Raw genomic sequence first — 20,668 nt, 5'->3', positions numbered from 1 at the left:
ATAAATAAATAATTTAAATATCTTTATCTGGAGTTACAACGCAAACCACATTGCAGATTGTACAACCTCTTTTGAATGTGTTTATGCAAAAACGTTAGTTAACTAGAGCCATCTTCTGAGAAAAATATTACCATTTACCAACACCCAAATTAAATGTTTGACAACAATAATTTGAAATGGTAAACAAAATATTTTCAACGGACACTAACTTTGACAAGTGCTACTTAGTTCCTCCGTTCCTCATTGCTAGGCGTTATTTGTTGGTTTTCACTTCCCTTCTCCCCTCCCAACTTGTATTTCTCTCGTAACATTCATAAGAAATGGGTCCGATTGACACACTTTTGGTACTTATGTCACCTTTGCTCTACATTAATATTGAAACTAGGATTTAATAAAGCTGCTTGAAACCCTATAGACTTCGAGCTTAGAAAAGATATACTTTAATCAGGGTCGTAGCAAGGGCGGGGCGGACGGGGAGGCCGCCCCGGGCGCCACCCCGTCCGCCCCGCCCGCCACCGTCATGTTAGGGTATAGGGGCGCCAAAATATTATTTGCAAAAAAAATAGCTTATATTAGGGGCACCAAATTTTCACTCGCCTCGGGCGCAACTTTTTCTAGCTACGCCACTGACTTTAATACCTGTCAACTTAATGTGTGAAGAAATAGCAGATAACTTTTAAATATGATTCGATTTAAAACTCAGTCGTTACGCGGTGACACTTCTGACCAAAGTTTAAACTACGCATGCAGCTTATACAAATATGACCTTGAATTGATTTATAAAGACAGGTTGTTTATCGTAACCAAGGTGGGGGGGGGGGGGGGACAGTTGTAGGTGTGGTTTTATAAATTATGTAATTTATGAAAATAATTGGTCAATGATGTACAAATACTTAATTGAAATAATTTTATTTTAAATGTTTCTAACTAGAGAAGGCGCACTTCGATTTTAATTTTCCGTCTATATTTCGATTGAAATGAGCCTAAGCTTTCATGTTATTTGTCTGTTGTTTGTGATATCTGTTTCGTATATCCATGACTACACGAAGTTAATATGTAAAGAGATACATTTTATTTGTCTGATCAAGCAGGCTACAACAATGAAAACTCTTGTATTTAGTAGCAGGTATTTATAGCATGAGTATTTACTTAATAAAAAGGTGGTAGCGACGCAAACAGCGACAACGTGATAACAAAGTACACAGTGTGTCAGAATTTATAGTCCGGTGTATCTAGCAACAGGGGCCATACCACCGGAGGCCTATCATCATAGTGCCCTACGCCAGCGTCTCCAAGCCCGGACAAGTGACAAATCCAGCATAGGTAGTAGTACCCTACTACTGCTACTACTGATAGTCACACCTTTGACCCCAGCCACTCAACCCAGCAGAAGGTGCAGCAATGGGTGAACCAATTCCCACTTCGCTAACAGCCGAAGCTCAGTGTCCAGCCTAACCTGACCGAAGTCGGAGGTGGAGATAGGACCATTTGATCAGAGCTAACCTCTCTCAGTGCGCCACCGCCCTTATGGGTTACAAGAATTACCGGACCCCGGTAGAGCCACCAGTTATTGCACACTCTAACCCATTTAGGGCCAACAAAAACCTCAAAGTACACAAAGATAAGATATCGGGGTGTTAAGGCCCAAAAATAAAATAAAAACCGTTTTCAGAAGTGGCGGAAGGGGAAAGCCACTGAGCATTAGGTCGATCGCCGTTGTGATAGAAGGGAATGGCAAATAAATACACACTTATTTCATCAGGCCACAGACATTTGAGCTGATCGTACAATTATCTCGCAATTACTGTGAGATTTTAGTGTAACTAAATATATGAATATTTTTGGGCAACGACACCCCGATATCACAAGCAAATAGCACATCACATTAAAGCATAGGCCGCTCGACATAGGCTTAGTGATATCGAAGTGTAGACGTAAATGTAAAATCAAAGCATATGGATGATCGAAGTATGTCCTTTTTCAGTACTTGGCTTCAAAGTTGACCCTCCACGCACCCAAATTTTTTAAAAACGTTAGATATTTGAGTTAATTAAAAGAAAATATAAAAATGAGGTTGAAAATTATAAGACACCGGTAGCGCCATCAGTTTGAGCTTTCCTAGTAATTGGTTTTTCTTCGCATTTTTACATAAATATGGAATTTTGGTTATACTAAATAGCAAACAAAGGTTTTAGTTTATTAGATAATTTTTTAGATAATTTTATTAGAGTTTAAAAACAATTTGTGATGTTTTACACCGTAGCTACGACCATAGCTTAATTCTGTTTTGTCGGGTACTCCACTGTACCGTAAATATTGTCTTTTCCAACTTCAGAATTCTCAGTTCTGGCAGATCGACGCCGGTAGTAAGACGTGCCGAATGTTAAGTACGGAATTTTATTTCTGTTTAGATAATGTACATCCTTAATTAATTTAATTTAAACATTGGATCTTAAAACATTAGTAAATTTTTAGAATTAATGAATTGTGGGTACATGATTACAAATTTAGTAGTAGTTGCAGAGGTTTAGTGCAAACGGAGAAAACGTCTGAAAATGGCTGGTGGAAAGTCTGTAACATCTAATTCTACAGCAAAAGACCAAAAATGTAAGCGTATTAAGATATTTCTTTTTAATGTAAATGTTTGTATTAATGAATTAAATTTCCATAGCATTGACAGACTCTCAGCTGATATACGCTAGTTTGTCATTTGCATTGACTGTGGTTGTGATAGGAATTCCACTTTGGTGGAAAACCACTGAAGTCTATCGTGTTCAGTTACCTTATGACAAAGTGAATCAACTGCTTCATAAAAATGTAAAAGCAGCGCCAAAGCATTTGTGAAAATTAGACAAATTAGACGACTAATACAAGATTTAATTTTACATTTAGGTGATACACTTAGTCCCAGTTACTGCTATTGTTTTGGATCCATCTGTAGATATTTCCAATCTATGGGAAGGAGTTCAAAGTAGCTTAGCGGATGATGATCCCCCAGATGCTGCCTTAAGAGTCACTTACAGCGTCGCTTTTCGGGAAATTTTAAGTGAAGAAGCAGCAATTATTAGTAGTAGTCGCTCTTTCAAAGGTACGGTAAAAATTGAAATAGGTGTTTTCAATAAATCTGATAAAAGAAAATGCTTTTTAGAGTTTGACTCGAAAATAAAACAACTACTTCAAAGTAGCAGAGATTTTCCTGTTGGTAGTGTTCACGTATTTATTTTACCCAAAGAAAACCAAATAACCAAGTCAAGAATATCAATCGGAACCCAAAGATTTGCAATTGTTGTGAATGAAGGAGGTAAACTAGAATCGTCAAAGTAACAACTCAGCAGTATATAATAAGAGTTTAATTATTACAGATATTAATTCATTATTAACCGGCATCTCAGTAGCTGTGAAGCATAATGTAGTTAAAGAAAGGCTGTTGAAAAAAGTCTTTATTCCTCCCCAAATAAGACCAAGAGAACAAGTACGAATGTGAAATTTTGTCTAGTTTTTTTTTAAGAGTTGGAATTTCTTTATAGCCGAGCAAAGAAAGCATGCGTCCGATTGGTTCTGTTCCAGTTTTGGATGTATTATTCAGCCTTATCGTGTCTCAACCTCAATATACGGATGCTTTGTGGGATATTGAAGCTGCAGAAAGGAACTACTTGAAACCATTCGTGAAGAAACTTTTACCCTTAACCAAAGTAAACATCAAAAGCCAGGTATTTATTTTATCTAAAACTTTAATTCTACATTCAACGCGAGCGTATTAACTCTAATTCCTATGTAGGTTTTGTACACCATTTGCGTGAATGTGAAAACAAAATTGAATAACGAAACCCAAGATAATACCCTTGAACTTAAACAATTGCCATTAATTATCAACCCAATTGAAGCTAAGCTAGGTACAAATCGAATTATCTAAAAAGGTATAAGCAGGAAATTATATATGTATACACTTAGAATGTCTAAGTAGGTTGGGCATGGTGATTCACGTTGAAACGGATGTGGTTTACAGCAGAGATTTTGGCTCACAACGTGCTAAGCTAAACTCGGAGCCTCGTCACAATTAAGCTTTTACTCCAATTAGGGATGCACTGATATGGGCACAACCTTATATATCGGCTATTCTTAACCCCCTGTCTATAAAAAGGTATGATCTAGTTTCTGAAGTCAGACGTCCGTGGCACGGCCAATCAAAATATTATTGTTAGTTAATCGAGAATTTTCCTATTTTTAAATGTTTTTCTGAAAATATTTTTTAATACTGGAATTAGAAAAATGGGCCGATATATTGGTGCATCCCAGCCTCCAAAATAATTTCACTTACCATTTGTGCTCTTTTAAACCATCTAAATATGTTATTTTATTTTTCCCAAAGAACGTGACAAACTCTCTTAGAACTTTTGTGTGATAACTAATCATGCTTTTTTAAATTCATTAAAGTTTATGTTCTGAAATAATTCCTTTATTCTAAGTGGCGGCAGTCAGCCAATGAATTTCAGTCTCGCTCGTTTCTTGAGCCATTTAGACATTTCTAGTGTATTCATTTATAGTTTTCTGGTATAAGCAATTTTTGTTAACACTTTTTTAGCACAGGTACCCAAGTTTCTGTCAATCCAACTTTGAATTTTGTCATATATATCCCAACATTATCGCAAGAGCCTCTTCAAATCTATGACGAGAAGGGCGGGAAAGTTGAATCTAACGCTTTTCTGTCTCCTCAATGGGGAGGATTCTTAATTTATAATTCCGGAAATAAGGGAGACCAATACGGCAAAAAGATACAAATTGATATGGAAAAAGCCATGTCTGTTTTCATTTCTCAGTTCAGGTTGCTAATCGGGCTTCCAGAAGCGGTATATAACCACTTTTTGGATTGAATTTTAACATTTAAACTTACTAATTTAACTTACATGTTACATTTAGATGAAAGTAGATGAAAAATTGATATACTTCTTAAATGATCCAATGGGAGTTGATTTGGTGAGTCTGTATTTGATACATCAATATTTTGATCTAATTTTCATGCGTAAACTGGTAGGAAACAGATTTCTTAATACGTAGAAGAACTCAGGAACAAATATCATCTGCCGTTTCTTCCCTAACTTCCTTAAGCCAACTTTTAGCCACCATTAGCAATATTGTTATAACAGATGAAATTGGAAACAAGGTATTATTCAAATTATGTTAAAGACTATTGATCTAAACAATTTTATAACCCTATTATTTTATCAACAGATAATCGTCGCTGTTGACGCGATCGAAAAGAGTTTAGTCCACTTGGAAAATGGAGAACTATTCAGAGCTTTTGAATATGCGAAAGAAGCGTACCTGAATTCAGGTAATTTAGCTCAATTTGTGGAGAAATGTACCTTAAAAAATCTTATCAAACAACGTCAAAAAAATGCATATGACAATTTTCAAATATCTTTTCAGAACAAGCATTCTTTGATCCTTCACTGTTAGCAATGCTTTATTTTCCTAATGATCAAAAGTAAGCAAATTTTTGTCTGTTGGACGGAGATTTTTCTTTTATGTTCATTTCTAATCCACTTTATTTTGAACAACATTCTTACTTTACTAACAGGTACGCTGTCTACATTCCGTTGTTTTTACCGGTTAGTCTTCCCGTTGTTATGTCTTTCGTGCAATTTTGGCATTATTTCAAAAAAAGCAAAGATAAAATTGAGTAGACCTTTTTTCAGCTGTGTAATTACTTATACTTTACCTAGAAAAACTGCTTATTTTTAAATATAGAGTATTAAATCTGGTTTAAAATGTGTTTGTTTTCTGAAAAGAAAAAAATAGTATTAATGTTAGAGTTTTTTTTAAAAGTGAATTCTTTATTACTCTTGCTTTTGTGATTCTGTAGAATTTTTGGCATATAATTCGGAAGTATTGCTTTCCATATCGTATATTCTCTTTTTCAACTCTAACTGCAAATTTTCATTTTTCGCTGTCAATTGTATAACTTCATTTTCAAGTATTTTATTTTGGCGAAGGTTTTGGTTATAATTTGTCCAGAATTTTTCGTAAAGCACTAATTCCCCGTCATTCTAAAATATAGCAAATCGGCGTTTTCACACTTTTTTGAAACAACCAAATTTTAAGCCTTGGTACCATTTCAAAAATTTTCATTGCTTTCCTGATATTTTGCAAATTATCAGTTAGATTTTCTTCAACCATAAGAGTTGAATCGAGGCTCAAACCTACAAATATTTCCGTATTTTCCAATCTTGCACATTGAGAGTGAAATTTGATTAGAGAACTTCCCTGCAAATGGATTCAGTTAAGTTTCTAATTCGTGATTTTTTCAACAGACCGAGGGTTACCGATTTGAAAAGCGCGCTTAGATATTCCACGCTTTTTTCTGATTCAACGGCCAACTTTTTGAGTGATTTCTGTTGGTTACTTTTCGAATTTTTCAGTGCAGTCTTTAAATCCTTGGCGTATTTTTGTACCTCTTCCTTTTCCTAAACGGAAAAGTGTGTGTTTAATGTATTAGCGTTAAATTAACCCAATTAAAAAAGTGGTACTCTTTTTAAACTATTCGTAGTTTCTTTGTAGTTCGCACGAGAATGCGTGATGTTTTCCCGTAAAGCCGCTATGGTTTCCTTACAAGATAAGAAAATAGCGTAAGAAATAAACAAAAATATTTAATGGGCTCTTCATCCTTACATTCAGATTGTGAATAGTTAACCCTTGTTCTTCAATATCACTCAAGCATTTGGAGTTGTTTATTTTCATTTGCTCGTAGAGTTCCCGGTTTTCTTGGGTGCTATTTAAATAAAGACGCAAAACGTCCTGGAGTTCGCACCAAATTTCATTCATTTTTAGTTCCATTTGGTTTCTAACTTCTAATTTATCTTTTTTAAACTGAAATATTTAAAAAAGTAAAAAGTTTTAAAACAATGACCCGCCGACTAGCTTTGCCCTTTGAATACCATTTTCATTAGCTCCTCTTCCACGCCTATGTAACGCGAAACCAACTGAATTTCCTTCACTAGATGTTTGTCTTCTAAATCTTTTCTAATTTCGTTCAAAATCCATAAACTTTTCGATTGTTGTACTTCCAGTTTTTGTCTATGAACCGCCAACTTTTTCTTCATTATTTCGAGTTTATCTACGAAATCTTTTCGGTTTAATTTGGCCCTGTTTGCTTTTTCACCTTAAAGAAAATATTCTGTAAAAACAAACCCACCTTCACAGGGGCTACAATTGACGGATTTTGAAATGATGTTTTAGCGCGCGACACTACAGGTACATGTCTTGGGCACACAGCCTTCTTTGCATGCTTTTTTGACCATAACATGTAGAGGTATTTTCACGCGCAAAATGAATTTTAAAAGCCGTCAATTGTTTTTTAATCGGTTTTTTACTTATAACTCTGTCCATGTTTATTAAATGATTGTGCGTGGCTATGGAATGTTGCCTGTCCGCTTCGTCGTGGTCGCTTTGCAGAAGTTGTATCATGACGTCTTTGTTTCGTAAAATCTCTTGAAACGAAGCCCTTAATTCTTCCACTTCTCGTTGAAATTCTTTTGATTTGGCCTCTCTTAAAATGGTCCTCCATTTTTGATTTACTTTTAATTCATTGAGTCTCGTATATTGACATTCTTTGCTAGATTTATGCTGTCAAAAAAAAAGCAGTATAAAAAACGTTTGTTTGTCTCGTTGCGAAGGGAAACGCAATTTTACAGGCAAGGGAGCGGAAATGCGAAACTTGACATACTTTTAAAAAAGCTTTCACCAACTCTTGTTTATGTTTTTTAGTCTCCTCATCCAGTAATCTTCCCCTGTACATTTTATACCAGACTTTAAAAACGTTTACCCTCTGTAAAAACGTACATTAAAATCGATTATGGCGGGAAAATTTGTAGCCACGTACGGCCGCTTTTTTGTGAGCAGGTCTTCGACTTGTGATTTCCTTGATTATTCTACAGCGGAGCTAGAATATTGATTAGTTCGCCTACATTATAAATGACCATTGGCTTCACGCAATATCGCTTTATCTTGCAATGAGCTACTTTTACAGGGCTTACACAGGCGGCAATTTTAAATAGTCCATCTTATCAATCAAAATATTAAGGGATAATAAAAAGTATACGCTACTAAACCTTGGTAGCGTGAAATAGAAAAAAAAGGGTATGTAAACGAAATAATTTTTTTCAGTAAAAAGTCAATTATTTTATTTTGACAAAATCCTATGTTACATAAATGAGAAATGACAACTTTTTATAACATGTTTTGTATGATGTGTGAGACTGAATAATGTTTCAACAGGATGAAAAAATGTTTGTGTATACAAAAGCAACGGAAAACTAGGAATGGTAATACAAGCTTTAATCAAAACATCTCGGCCCTATGGGGTTTTCTGCGATCCTTTCTTGCCAATTAGAGATTTGTGGATGTGTGGGATGACACCTAAAAATTAAACGAAATAAGTAAAATTGAAACTAGACTTTCAGAAATTAAGAAATATGGTTTGCAATACTTACCACCACCAGCAATTGTGGCTTTGATTAAAGAATCTAATTCTTCGTCACCTCGGATAGCTAATTGCAAATGTCTCGGAGTTATTCTTTTGACTTTCAAATCTTTACTGGCATTGCCTGCTAACTCCAACACCTACAAAAGTTAAAGAAACATCACATACAGACAGTCCAAAAAAATATGGTGCATATCAACGGTAATATTTACCTCCGCAGTTAGGTATTCTAAAATAGCAGCGCTGTAAACAGCTGCCGTAGCACCAACTCTCCCATGACTTGTTGTTCTATTCTTTAAATGTCGGTGAATACGACCCACTGGGAACTAAATAAGTTAATAATACAAAGTGTATAATTAGTTTTAAGTAATTAGATTCTTTGCATTGCAAAATAGGCGGGAATCTGGCCGCGGGGTAATTCAGCAAAGGCTTACCTGAAGGCCAGCTCGTGCTGAACGGGAAACTGCCTTTGCTTTCGCTTTTCCGGAATCTTTACCAGCTTTTCCACCTGCCTATTAAAAATACGCTTTCTTAATATTCATGCAATATAATGTTATAGTATAATTAACATTTACCATAATTGCACAAGATAAAACCGCCAAATGCTACAAGCTACTTTACGAACAAAATAACGTTTCCGTGGAAATGGCGCCAAACCAACGAAGGGAAATCAGCGTCGGGCTGAAATTTTTGGCATGTGATAGCTCTTAACCAATAGAATTCGGTAAATAAGCTACACTTCCTGTTTTTCAAATAAATTAAAAAGTTTCCACTTTGAGCTCCGCCTAGTCCATTGGATTGGGAATGTTGCCGCTAGAGGTACTGTTTTAAATCTCTTCACCGTAGGAGGTTTTTGCTCAGGCAAGGAAACTTTGTTATTCATTGGTGGTGCTATCTGCTTGAAATTATAGACAACCTTTGGATTTATTTCTAGTAAATAGTGAATACGACTCTTAAGTGAATCTCGTGATGGCGCCACCATCGAGCAATAATGATGTGAGTTCTTACAAAATTTTCAATACTCGTCTAGAGAAACCCCAATTATCGAAACTGTACAAGTAGCTCTAGCAATGCTATTCCCAACTCAATGGCCCAGTCATTTCTTTAAAAGATACGATTGCGTCATTTATTTGGTACCCTATTTTCATAAAGCGGAAATGACGTACAAATAATTGATTTTCCTCCTTCTGCTCTGCTGACGAGAAAATGGATTCCTTGATTTTGTAATCGCTTATTACCAATTTATTTCAAATTTAAGTTTTAAATGACTATGGATAGTAATAAAGATGAGAGCGATCGTTGTATTCAACTCGCCGAAAAGCATATAAATGAAGGACAAAGAGATAAAGCGCTAAAGTTTTTAGAAAAAGCCGAAAGACTTTATCCTTCTCAAAGGGCGAAAGGTGCGTATTTAGTAGCCAAGGCTAGAGAGATTTGCTCTTAAAATATCATGTATTACACGCATTTTTTTTCGTTTGTAGATCTCATAGGTTTGTTACAAAAACTAAATGGTACGACTACTTTTGACAATGCAAATGATAAGTCTAAAACACCCCCTTCGAGTCCCACTACAAGACGGCGGGCATTTGCGGGTAAACAGTCACGCTTTCCAAAACCACCATCGGAAGAAACTAGCGTAGCCAAAGATTATACTCCAGAGCAAGTAGAAGCAGTTGTAAAAGTCAAACGTTGCAAAGATTATTATGAAATACTAGGAGTAACTAAGGATGTCGCAGACACAGAATTGAAGAAGTCTTATCGTAAATTAGCTTTACAATTTCATCCTGATAAAAATAAAGCTCCTGGTGCTTCAGAAGCATTTAAAGGTATTTCATCTTTTTATGTGCAAAACATTCTAGTGTTGAAGAAAAATATTAGTCACACTACTCTTCTTTGTTTTTATAGCCATAGGTAATGCATTTGCCGTGCTGAGTGATCCTGAAAAGAGGAAACAGTACGATATGTATGGAACAGAAGAGGGTAGAAGAAGGCATACTCATCAGAGGCAAAGCGATCATGACTTTTCTAGAGGTTTTGAAGGTAAATTCTATTTAACAAGGGTATATTAATTGTCACTATTCTAAATCCAAATTTTTAATACATTTCCAGGGGATATACCTGCTGAGGAGCTTTTCAACATGTTTTTTGGTGGTGGGTTTTCTTCTGGTTTGTATATCAGAGAACAAATCGGTATTTTAATCATTTTGAATGAAAATAAAATTGTTTATCTGTAGGAAATGTGTATGTTAGAAGAAATAATAGATGGTATCAACAACAAAGACAAAACACAGAAACCCAAAATGAGGTATTTTTGACATTATATGGAAACATTTTGATTTTAATTTTTCTTTCGAATACAGAGTGGCCATAATGTGCTTTTACAAATGATGCCCATTTTAGTGTTGGTTTGTTTATCACTGATGAGTAGCTTCTTCGTGGCAGATCCTCCATACAGCCTGTCTAGAACCACGTTAGATGCTTTCAGTTTCCAAGAACTTATTCATAATTTCTTTATTATTCTTATCCGTATATTGAATTTTTAGTAAGTTTATGCACGAACGAAAAACGGCGAACTTCAAGATGTCTTACTATGTTAAGGATAACTTTTTATCGGAATATCAAGGGAGCTTAAGGCAAATTGAAAATCAAGTTGAAGATGATATTATATCAAACTTACGAGCTTCGTGTTTCCGGGAAAGAAATTACAGTAAGATAAACAAAGTTTTATGTTAAACCAATGGTATTATTTTAAAAAATTTATATTTTAAAATTTCAGAGGAAAGTTTATTATGGCGCGCACGTAACTTTCGTGATGGGGAACTAGAAGCGAAAGCCAGAAACTTTCGAACCCCATCTTGCGACTCGTTAAATGATATATACAGTCGGGAAAGAGGTGGCTAGCTCTCTTTATAGACATTAGGTTTTCATTGTGTAAATAAGAGCTATGTAAAAATGTGTCGGAAGTTTTTGATTATGCCTATTTTGGGAAATTTATTAGTTATGACAAGCGTGAAAGGTGTTTCTTGATTGTGTTAAATAGCTCCCTTAAAGGCAAAAAGTTAACTCTTTATTTGTTCACATTATTCTTGAATTTTAAACACAAGCAGTGTGGGACTTTGCCTTAAATTTCTTTCCAACGATAATTTTCATACATTTTCCGCCTCTCTGATATGACCCTCCTTTTCCTGTCAAAAGAAAAGTTAAAATATATTGATAAGGACTGAAAAATGAACTCTTATAAGTGAAGTTACTGTAGGTATGGTCTTTTATTAAAAAAATGTAGAATTAAGTATAATTTATCATACAAATATATATATATTATAGGCTCAGTATGAGCCAATTTGTAATTTTATGTTGATGTTAAAATGAAGTGGGCTAGAATGCAGTTAGGACTGCGTTTTAGCCCTTTTCATCAATTTTAAATGTTTAAAACGAAATAGTCCATTGTAGTTTATTCATAAAGGCACAAAAGTCTACTTTATATTTTATTCCAGTCAATATAACAAATTTGTCATATGACGCAGTACATAAAATAAATCCACTGGTAAAATTAATGTACTTTTTAAGCTTCTTTGACGAATATTAACGATAAATTACACGTTTCACGAAGTACGCCACATTTTTGCCAAAATGAAGTTTGAATATTGCCGCCATTTAAAGGGGCTCCAAAGTTCGGTGGCAAAAAAAAGAAAATTGAGCATGCTTTTCTTCCTTCCAACCCCTCACTCGGCCTTGGCAGAGGCGGGCAGAGTCAACCGTAAATTTCGCACTTTACTGACTTTACAGAGTTTACACACATTTTGCCACCGAACTTTGGAGCCCCTTTAACTGTGGGAATCTCTCCTACGCATAAATTTAAAGAAGAGATTGTAGATGGCGTATATGAGCAGAAAAACTGATTATAGGATGAGCTCATTGAACAGCCAAGCAATTTAATTTTTCTCTACGGACCTTGCCAAGCAGGTGCACCAAAGAACTAGGGGCTGGGGCCCCATTTTGTCCACTGGATATAACACCTGGTAAAGTAGCCCAAATTATAGGGGTTGTTCACACTACATGACTCTCTTATATGTTTCTCTCTTGGGTAATTCATTTTCGCTATTTGCCAACTATGAAAATATAGCGGAAGCGCCAAATAACTGTTTGAAATTGACGCAGAAATTAAAACATTTTGTAGCAGAACCTGATTTTTTTCCGGTTACTAGCGAGAATTTGTGTAGAAGTCGAACATGTTGAAAAATGGCTACCATTTTTTAACTTTTAAAAATGGTCATAACCTGGCTAATTCAGTAATTCTAGCCAGAATGCATTTAGTTACCTCAACATAGAAGTAAAATCGGCGAATATTTATCATGTCTACCACGAAGATTAACATTTCAGTTTCCCTTGCTTCGCTTCAATAAAAACGTTCTATTTTGATTGGTGAATTAAGGTATTTTTGTTTTAAACAGTAAAAAGCCCAAATTCTGTCAGTAAATTTATAATTTCCTTTTGATTAGTAATTATTTGTCCTAAGCCTTGAATAGTAACTATTATAATCATTCATGTTTTGTGTAGCTAATCACGTTAACCTGTTTTTATCAATTCTGGCTCTCGGACAACGCATAATTTCTGATCATTTTTAAATAAACATTGTTCTAATTTGCATTACAATCAAGTGAATTCCTTTTTCTGATATGTCAAAATTCCAATATTTAGAATAATTTGGTTGAATATTTTTGCATGCACTATCGGGGTTGAATAACTGGTTAGATACCTTCCATCAAAACAGGCCCGTATATGCTTCGATTGCTCAACTACCAACTAATGTCAAATAACATCGGTTACCGGTATTTTTAATAAAATATTCTGTTTTCAACGAAGTCGAAATTCATAATTAAAAAAATAACAAAATAAAGCCAATCTCGGTATTTTTATAAATAGGCGCTTAAATAAATCATCCTCTAAGGAAATCGCTAAGAAGAAATATTTCCGAGAGCCAGGACCCAGTCCCACAAGGTATATTGTTTATATAGTGCTTCTTGAAATAATGGAAACTTTCCACCATAAAAAAGAACTTCGTGTTTTTGGCCTTAATATGTCAAAAAAGCTACCTGGTTAAAATAGAACGCTTGTTGCTACCGTAAAGGTGAAAAAGTTCCATTGTTTGAACATGCACTATATAAACAGTGCCTTGCAGGTCCTGGCACTCGGAAATATTACTTCTTGGCGATTTCCTTGTATAACGATTTATTGAAGCGTCTATTTCAGGAGTGGGAGTTAAAAATTACAATTTTTAGTATCAAGGCATTGGTACCCTCTCCCCCACAGAAATCTCATAGGTAACTAGAATGCTGCCGTGTAACTGGCAAATGGGCCAAACGCCGTGGCAGACGATAGCCAGATCTCAGCCAATCAGAGCTCAAAGAGTGGTTCTGCCAAGAATTTAATGTCACCAGAGAGAATGACGTCTCCTATCTCCCGCTATAGTAGCGGATCCAAGGAGGATGTTTATCCTCCTTGGCGGAACCACTCTACGGCCTCTCATTGGCTGAAGGTTCAAGGCGAACTGGCGTCAAGCTCGGCTGTAGGCGGCAGCATTCTAGTTACCTATGAGATTTCTATGCCCTCCCCCCCCCCCCAAAAAAAAAACAATTTGAGCGACCCCGGGTTTTGGCAGCTGGTTACGCGCCTGCATCAAAAAAGGTGTTTCCATAAAATAAATCACAAAAAAAAATTAAATATAAAATGTTTTTCTCCGCGTCACGAGCTTAAAGGGAGTAGAAATAGCTTCTCTCTTTTCTCGCTCATGGCGCTAGTCTAGAACGATAGTAGAAACACCCCAATTCTTCTATTAGAGGAAGCGTGCCCGCCCTGAAGAGGTTTTCTCTCTTGAAACCTTTATTGTTTGATTTGTTTCATATTTAGTGTTTATTTTTTAAATTCATCCTTAATTAACATATTAACCACAATATCCGAACTATCAATTAATTATTTTCATTGTAGTGTGGATATGTATTCAAATATAATCTATATTATAAGGAGCGCTTGGTACGTTGGTCGTACGTCCCAGCTTTCAGGAATGTGTGCTTAGTCTGTCATGAAGCCAAAGGCGGGGCGGCGAGGAAAAAGCGACCCACGGAACAGAGGGAAACCGAGACTGCCTTTGGCTTCGTTACTGAGGTGGTTCGACTATCTATTTTCTCAAAATCTGTCGCCCCTGAGAGTTGGGCCGTGTTTGTCCCAACACGCAATACACCCGAAATTTTCTCTCTGTTTCCGCCACGAATTTCGGAGGGGGAGGGGGTGATCGTATGGGGTTGTTTCAGATATTCTCGCATGGAGAAAAGGGACAGAGGGTGTGATCGGTAATTCTCGCATGGAGAAAAGGGACAGAGGGTGTGATCGGTAATTATCACATGGGAAAAGGGTTGAGGTGGGTACCGCGGTAATTATCACATGGGGAAAAGGGGGAGGTGGGTACCACGGTAATTATCACATGGGAAAAAGGGGGAGGTGGGTACCACGGTAATTATAACATGATAAAAAAGGGGAGGAACGGTAATTATCACATGGGGAAAAGGGGGAAGTGGGTACCACTGTAATTATCACATGGAAAAAGGGGTAAGTTGGGTACCACGGTAATTATCACATGGGAAAAAAGGGGAGGGTGTACCCCGGTAATTATCACATGGGGAAAGGGGGAGGAAGGGCCTTACTTTAGTGGTTCTACTTTGGGGAAAAGGGTACCATGGAAATTATCGCATGGGAAAAGGAGGAGGGGTCCTTACGGGGGGAGGCCAACTATGGGGTTAAGGGTACCATGGAAATTATCGCATGGAAAAAAGGGAGGGGGCCTTACTGCGATGGTTCGACTATGGGGAAAAGGGTGCCACGGAAATTCTCGCATGGGTAAAAGGGGGAGGGTGCCTTACTGCGGTGGTTCGACTATGGGGAAAAGGGTGGCACGGAAATGATCCTATGGGGAAAAAGGGGTTGGGGGGCGTACTGGGGTGGAGTGCCTCGAAACACACAACTAGCTGAGGGCCCACCTGTAAGGCGGTCTTCTCGGCTAGTCTATATTATAAGGAGCGCTTGGTACGTCGGTCGTCGTCGTCGTCGTCGTCGTACGTCCGAGCTTTCTGGAATGTTTGCTTAGTCTGTCACTAAGCCAAAGGCAGGGCGGCGAGGAAAAAGCGACCCGCCGAACAGAGGGAAACCGAGACTGCCTTTCGCTTCGTTACTGAGGTGGTTCGACTATCTATTTTCTCAAAATCTGTCGCCCCTGAGAGTTGGGCCGTGTTTGTCCCAACACGCAATACACCCGAAATTTTGTCTCTTTCCGCCGCGAATTTCGGAGGGGAAGGGGATCGTATGGGGTAGTTTCGGAAACGGGGAGGTGGGAGGGGGGGTTTTAGGGTCGTTCCGATTTGAAAGTCCCGTGGCGCTCTCGGCGTACGTTAGTCCCGTGGTCTTTATGCATCAGCCATTGGATACAGGAGGTTTAAAGGGGTACAGGGTTGAGTTATTTTTTCTGGGAAAAGGGTGCCACAGAAATTCTCGCATGGAGAAAAGGGGGAGAGGGTACCACGGGAATTATCACATGGGCAAAAGGGGGAGGGGTACCCCGGTAATTATCACATGGGAAAAAGGGGGAGGAAGGGCCTTACTGGGGTGGATCTACTATGGGGAAAAGGGTACCACGATAATTATCACATGGGAAAAGGGGAAGGTGGGTACCCCGGTAATTATCACATGGGGGAAAGGGGGAGGAAGGGCCTTACTGGGGGTACCCCGGTAATTATCACATGGGAAAAAGGGGGAGGTGGGTACCACGGTAATTATAACACGAGAAAAAAGGGGAGGAACGGTAATTATCACATGGGTAAAATGGGGAGTACCTCGGTAATTATCACATGGGGAAAAGGGGGAAGTGGGTACCACTGTAATTATCACATGGAAAAAAGGGTAAGTTGGGTACCACGGTAATTATCACATGGGAAAAATGGGGAGGGTGTACCCCGGTAATTATCACATGGGGAAAGGGGGAGGAAGGGCCTTACTTTAGTGGTTCTACTTTGGGGAAAAGGGTACCATGGAAATTATCGCATGGGAAAAGGAGGAGGGGGCCTTACGGGGGGAGGTCAACTATGGGGTTAAGGGTACCATGGAAATTATCGCATGGAAAAAAGGGAGGGGGCCTTACTGCGATGGTTCGACTATGGGGAAAAGGGTGCCACGGAAATTCTCGCATGGGTAAAAGGGGTAGGGAGCCTTGCTGCGGTGGTTCGACTATGGGGAAAAAGGTGCCACGGAAATTCTCGCATGGGTAAAAGGGGGAGGGTGCCTTACTGCGGTGGTTCGACTATGAAATAAAGGGTGGCACGGAAATTATCCCATGGGAAAAATGGTTTGGGGGGGGGGGGGGCGTACTGGGGTGGAGTGTCTCGAAACACACAACTAGTTTCTTAATAATGAGGTACGTGGTTTTAGATTCACGAAAGGCGTTCTAGTATATATGAGATATTTAAGCACTACCAAAGCGGGAATACTTTTAGTGGGATAATTCCTCAAAAACCACTGTATTTCACACTACGTTTAACTCGTGGTTAGAAAAATGAGGAGAGGGAATTATGTATTACCCCAAATTCCGGAAAAGGTTATACTCCTTTTAAGCTTTTGAGTACTTTATTGGCACGCCTGTTTCACACGTGGACTTCAAATTCAAAAATCTATATCGACTCCAGCGCGCGCTCTTTATCTTCAATAACTATTGCTAGTGACGTGGAAAAACATTTACACGTGACCTCCCTTATTTTATAGAAACACCTATTATTTTATTTTATTTCATTTGGTTAATAAATAAGGTTTTGTTACCAAATAGTGAGCGAAAAATTTTAAATCATTTAAAAAATTGGAAATAAATTAAGGACGTTTACTTAATAAAAATAATCAAAATATCCAAACTTCGTTTCCACAAACGAACAAACGTTGAAATTTTGAAAGTCAAGATGCTTTATTGGCGCAATTTGTTCAGTTTGAAAATACCAATTTTCTAATATTCGTTGTTATTATTTCTATTGCTATTTGTATTTCAAAATTTAATGTACCCAAATTAGTGATCGTACGGGGACCCGGACCCCGACCCGGTAAGTCGGGGATTCCCAGGTTTTCAACCCCGACCCGACTCGGGTCGGGTTGTTAAATTTTTGGGTCGGGGTTTTTTACAACCAAAACCTATTTATTTTGGCCAAAACGGAGAAGGACGGGGCAATCCAGCAGCCTAATCTCTCTGCGACTTCTCTCGTTCGAAGGTACAAAGGTCGCGTCACACTCGCCTCTCGTTCGCCGTGATTTCGTTTTTGGTTTTACCCTAAGTTTATAATATTGTTCCATAAGATCGTCACTTTGGAAAATATTTTACAGAGAGCTAGAAACGAAGTGACGTCATCAAAAGAAGAAAATATCCCCAAGCGAGTAGCTGTCAAAGGCAACGTGTGGCGCGTTAGCAAGCGGACGCAAAATGGCGACGAAGCCCGTAATGTAGTCTGTTTTGTCAGTAAATTTTTTACTGAAGAATAGAAAGTGTCACACTTATGAAAAAATATTATACACTTATGGATTTATTTTTACTTTTAACTAGTCGGCCGCTGAAGCGATGCGACTACTCTCGTCACTTTTGTAATTAGAACTCGCTTAAAAGTGACAATTCCTAAAAACCCCAACCCGACCCGACCCGGTTTTCGGGTTTTTTCCTGTCCCCGACCCCGACCCCGAACCCGACTCAAATGTCACCCCGTACGATCACTAACCCAAATGGAAATCAGTATAGTAATACTGACAAGGAGACGTAACTTCAAAATTCCCAAAGGGTAACGTTACACTGGGCTTTCGTTTTGCCATGGCAACCGAAAAGGTTTTTAACAACACCAAATCGAAATTTCTCTATGTGATTTAACATTGGAAAATTTATCTGCACAAACTTATATTTTATTAATTTATTCACAACTTCTTCTACTTACCTCCATTTATGAGCATTTAGTCGCTCGCATTTACGCAGAAGAATTCACCCAATAATAGTATCTCTAACCCAAAAATACTAAAATGTTCCCAATTTATATATTTTTAGGTTTTCATCTTATCTTATTTAACTGGCAATTTCCTAATTTTTTTTATTTATTAGTTTTTACCGAATCAAATCGACTTTGTCCAATTTAGATGAATTTACTCAAATTAGTCGTAACTTACCGAACTTTACTTTATCTTACCGAATTTCACTCGTATTTTCCGTAATATATTAACATTTACCTTAAATTATCAGTATTTACCCATATTAATCGACTTTTATTAATTTTAAAAAAATATGTAAATTGGGAAAATTTTAGTATTTTTGGGTGAATTGGTACGTCGTTAGGTAAATAGTCCAGGGAAAATAAAATAAAAAAAACCCTGAACCTTGAATAAATTAGGAGGCAGCTGAATTTTGGTAGGCTGGTAGTATATGACTTGTTAAGCAAAACCTGAAAAGTCCCCATGATTCCGAGCACCGCTCCCCCTTTTACGCCCCCCTCAAGTTGGGAAATCATCGATTTTGATGTATACAATAATTTCGGAACGGCACTAGATAGAGAGATAAATGAGCATTCGTTTTAAAGGTCATAGCCAATGCTGCCATTTATTATGACATGAAAAAACTGTATCTCTAACGGTTTGGCGGGGAAAAGTAATATACAGGGTGTTAACTAGAAAACCATACAGAGTCAATTACTCAAAATTAGTTTTATTTAAGAATTTGAAATTTTAAGGCTGACGATGAAAATTTCAATGACCTTGAACCAGGTCTTCAAGGTCACTCAAAATGTATCTCGAGAACCATTAGGATTAGACGAATGGTTCTAATTAGAAATGCGTTCCACGTCTTATTTTAAGTCTAAACAGCTTTGGCCCGATCTGATTTGAACAAGGAGAAGCCGAGAAATGTTAGACCAAAAAACAATGGGTCCTGTGTGGTATTCTAATCAAGATATGGCATTTAAGGGCTTATAAATCGAAAACTACCAGATCTAAGGGATGAAAGTTATCATTACACACTAAACCGAGTGGAGGAGTTTGAAATTTTCAAATTAGGATTACCTTGAAACATTAGTTCAAGGTCATTCCAAATTTATCTCGAGAACCATTATGATTAGAAGAATGGTTCCAATTAGATAAATGCGCGCCAGTGGCGGATTAACTACCACTTGGGCCCCTAGGCTTAGCTTTATTTGCCCCCCCCCCCCTTGACCTTGGGAAACTTGTCGCGGTGGGTTGATTTATCCTCCGGGCCACTGGCCCACTGCATAATCCGCCACTGATGCGCGCTAATGTCAAATTACCTTTTAAACGGGTAAATAAAACTCAAAAATAAGCGTTAGTTGATTAAAGGGAATATAACCTCAGGTATTTGGTGTGGAACACCAACGCTTGCAGCTCTAGCCGCTCTTGCCTTTGGCTTTAAAAATATTTGGCGCCACTGTACAGGGAAATTTGAAAATTGAAGGGGTCTTCCATAAAGATTGCTTTGCAGGTTATATTCCCTTTAAAGATGTACCGAGTATTTTTTATTAAGTTTTAAACACATCATAAACTAAATTTAAATAAATAAGCAACTAATAAACGTAATAATAAATTACAAATATTTTGATTAATAAATAAAGAAAAAAACTAAATATTAACTTTCAATTAATAATGAAGTGTTAAAAAATATATCCCATTGGCTACTACGCATGCTTGAGCTCGTGTGACAACCGAGTTCATCGTATTCTCTAGAATTTCTTCGGTGACATCGCCAAATTCTTGACCAGTTCTTTCACGAAGAGTTTCATCGTTTAAGGAGTGAAATAAACTTTTTCTTAAACAATCCAATGATGTTAATTCTGGAAAACAAGGCGGCCATTTAAGTGGTCCGTTATTGCCGATCCATTTATTGCGAATATGCAAATCAAGGTATTCTTTCGATGTTCGATTTCTATGTCGTCCGGCGCCGTTATATTGATACCAGACTATAGGATATTCTTTTTTTTTGAGGTTCTCTAAAAATTCTCTAAAAGGGGGAGCGGCGCTCGGAATCATGGGGACTTTTCAGGTTTTGCTTAACTAGTCATATACTACCAGCCTACCAAAATTCAGCTGCCTCCTAATTTATTCAAGGTTCAATCCTATTGTCCCTGG

At 37.5% G+C, this 20,668-nt stretch overlaps 4 protein-coding genes across 5 annotated transcripts; 2 read left to right on the top strand and 2 right to left on the bottom strand.

Annotated features, from left to right (window-relative positions):
• Positions 1-2,326: 2,326 nt before the first annotated feature.
• On the top strand, positions 2,327-5,758 carry PIG-S (phosphatidylinositol glycan anchor biosynthesis class S). The gene is made up of 14 exons (XM_090159112.1): positions 2,327-2,387; positions 2,518-2,607; positions 2,672-2,817; positions 2,893-3,088; positions 3,149-3,301; positions 3,363-3,472; positions 3,528-3,710; positions 3,779-3,893; positions 4,588-4,847; positions 4,918-4,974; positions 5,033-5,161; positions 5,230-5,332; positions 5,428-5,485; positions 5,579-5,758. Exons 2-14 carry the CDS (start codon positions 2,556-2,558, stop codon positions 5,682-5,684), a joined length of 1,668 nt encoding a protein of 555 aa, XP_090015238.1. The 5' UTR covers positions 2,327-2,387; positions 2,518-2,555; the 3' UTR covers positions 5,685-5,758.
• Positions 5,759-5,818: 60 nt separating this feature from the next.
• Positions 5,819-7,914, bottom strand: LOC149926942 (dynein regulatory complex subunit 2-like). The gene is made up of 9 exons (XM_090158843.1): positions 7,880-7,914; positions 7,724-7,825; positions 7,371-7,623; positions 6,936-7,159; positions 6,670-6,867; positions 6,528-6,605; positions 6,324-6,464; positions 6,112-6,264; positions 5,819-6,047 (listed from the first exon to the last, which is right to left on the bottom strand). Exons 2-9 carry the CDS (start codon positions 7,793-7,795, stop codon positions 5,838-5,840), a joined length of 1,329 nt encoding a protein of 442 aa, XP_090014969.1. The 5' UTR covers positions 7,796-7,825; positions 7,880-7,914; the 3' UTR covers positions 5,819-5,837.
• A 239-nt stretch (positions 7,915-8,153) lies between these two features.
• On the bottom strand, positions 8,154-9,231 carry His2Av (Histone H2A variant). The gene is made up of 5 exons (XM_090159521.1): positions 9,055-9,231; positions 8,914-8,991; positions 8,692-8,805; positions 8,490-8,619; positions 8,154-8,415 (listed from the first exon to the last, which is right to left on the bottom strand). Exons 1-5 carry the CDS (start codon positions 9,055-9,057, stop codon positions 8,354-8,356), a joined length of 387 nt encoding a protein of 128 aa, XP_090015647.1. The 5' UTR covers positions 9,058-9,231; the 3' UTR covers positions 8,154-8,353.
• A 290-nt stretch (positions 9,232-9,521) lies between these two features.
• LOC149926940 (dnaJ homolog subfamily B member 12) lies at positions 9,522-12,033 on the top strand. Of its 2 annotated transcripts, none has more exons than XM_090158994.1 (8): positions 9,522-9,882; positions 9,961-10,305; positions 10,385-10,519; positions 10,589-10,645; positions 10,714-10,784; positions 10,840-10,949; positions 11,023-11,186; positions 11,256-12,033. In XM_090158994.1, exons 1-8 carry the CDS (start codon positions 9,744-9,746, stop codon positions 11,378-11,380), a joined length of 1,146 nt encoding a protein of 381 aa, XP_090015120.1. In that variant the 5' UTR covers positions 9,522-9,743; the 3' UTR covers positions 11,381-12,033. The 2 variants fall into 2 exon arrangements, with proteins under 2 accessions (XP_090015120.1, XP_090015121.1); XM_090158995.1 differs by having other exon boundaries at positions 9,526-9,882; positions 10,589-10,630.
• The last annotated feature ends 8,635 nt before the right edge of the window (positions 12,034-20,668 follow it).

The sequence above is a fragment of the Leiobunum rupestre genome, chromosome 9, assembly GCF_980474605.1.
Source record: "Leiobunum rupestre chromosome 9, qqLeiRupe1.1.hap1, whole genome shotgun sequence".
In the NCBI taxonomy this organism is placed as follows: domain Eukaryota; kingdom Metazoa; phylum Arthropoda; class Arachnida; order Opiliones; family Sclerosomatidae; genus Leiobunum; species Leiobunum rupestre.
This window is presented reverse-complemented; position numbering and strand designations above follow the sequence as displayed.

What these genes read in the sequence shown, in the direction of transcription:
- PIG-S (XM_090159112.1), top strand. Translation starts at nt 2,556, where the DNA reads ATGGCTGGTGGAAAGTCTGTAACATCTAATTCTACAGCAAAAGACCAA. An exon ending in AAGTAAACATCAAAAGCCAG is followed by an intron (nt 3,711 to 3,778) that starts GTATTTATTTTA and finishes ATTCCTATGTAG; the next exon opens with GTTTTGTACACCATTTGCGT. An exon ending in CCCAATTGAAGCTAAGCTAG is followed by an intron (nt 3,894 to 4,587) that starts GTACAAATCGAA and finishes TTTTTAGCACAG; the next exon opens with GTACCCAAGTTTCTGTCAAT.
- LOC149926942 (XM_090158843.1), bottom strand. Translation starts at nt 7,795, where the DNA reads ATGTACAGGGGAAGATTACTGGATGAGGAGACTAAAAAACATAAACAA. An exon ending in TAACTATTCACAATCTGAAT is followed by an intron (nt 6,606 to 6,669) that starts GTAAGGATGAAG and finishes TTATCTTGTAAG; the next exon opens with GAAACCATAGCGGCTTTACG. An exon ending in CTACGAATAGTTTAAAAAGA is followed by an intron (nt 6,465 to 6,527) that starts GTACCACTTTTT and finishes TTTTCCGTTTAG; the next exon opens with GAAAAGGAAGAGGTACAAAA.
- His2Av (XM_090159521.1), bottom strand. An exon ending in CAGCACGAGCTGGCCTTCAG is followed by an intron (nt 8,806 to 8,913) that starts GTAAGCCTTTGC and finishes TAACTTATTTAG; the next exon opens with TTCCCAGTGGGTCGTATTCA. An exon ending in TAGAATACCTAACTGCGGAG is followed by an intron (nt 8,620 to 8,691) that starts GTAAATATTACC and finishes TAACTTTTGTAG; the next exon opens with GTGTTGGAGTTAGCAGGCAA.
- LOC149926940 (XM_090158994.1), top strand. Translation starts at nt 9,744, where the DNA reads ATGACTATGGATAGTAATAAAGATGAGAGCGATCGTTGTATTCAACTC. An exon ending in CTTTTCTAGAGGTTTTGAAG is followed by an intron (nt 10,520 to 10,588) that starts GTAAATTCTATT and finishes ATACATTTCCAG; the next exon opens with GGGATATACCTGCTGAGGAG. An exon ending in TTTCCGGGAAAGAAATTACA is followed by an intron (nt 11,187 to 11,255) that starts GTAAGATAAACA and finishes TTAAAATTTCAG; the next exon opens with AGGAAAGTTTATTATGGCGC.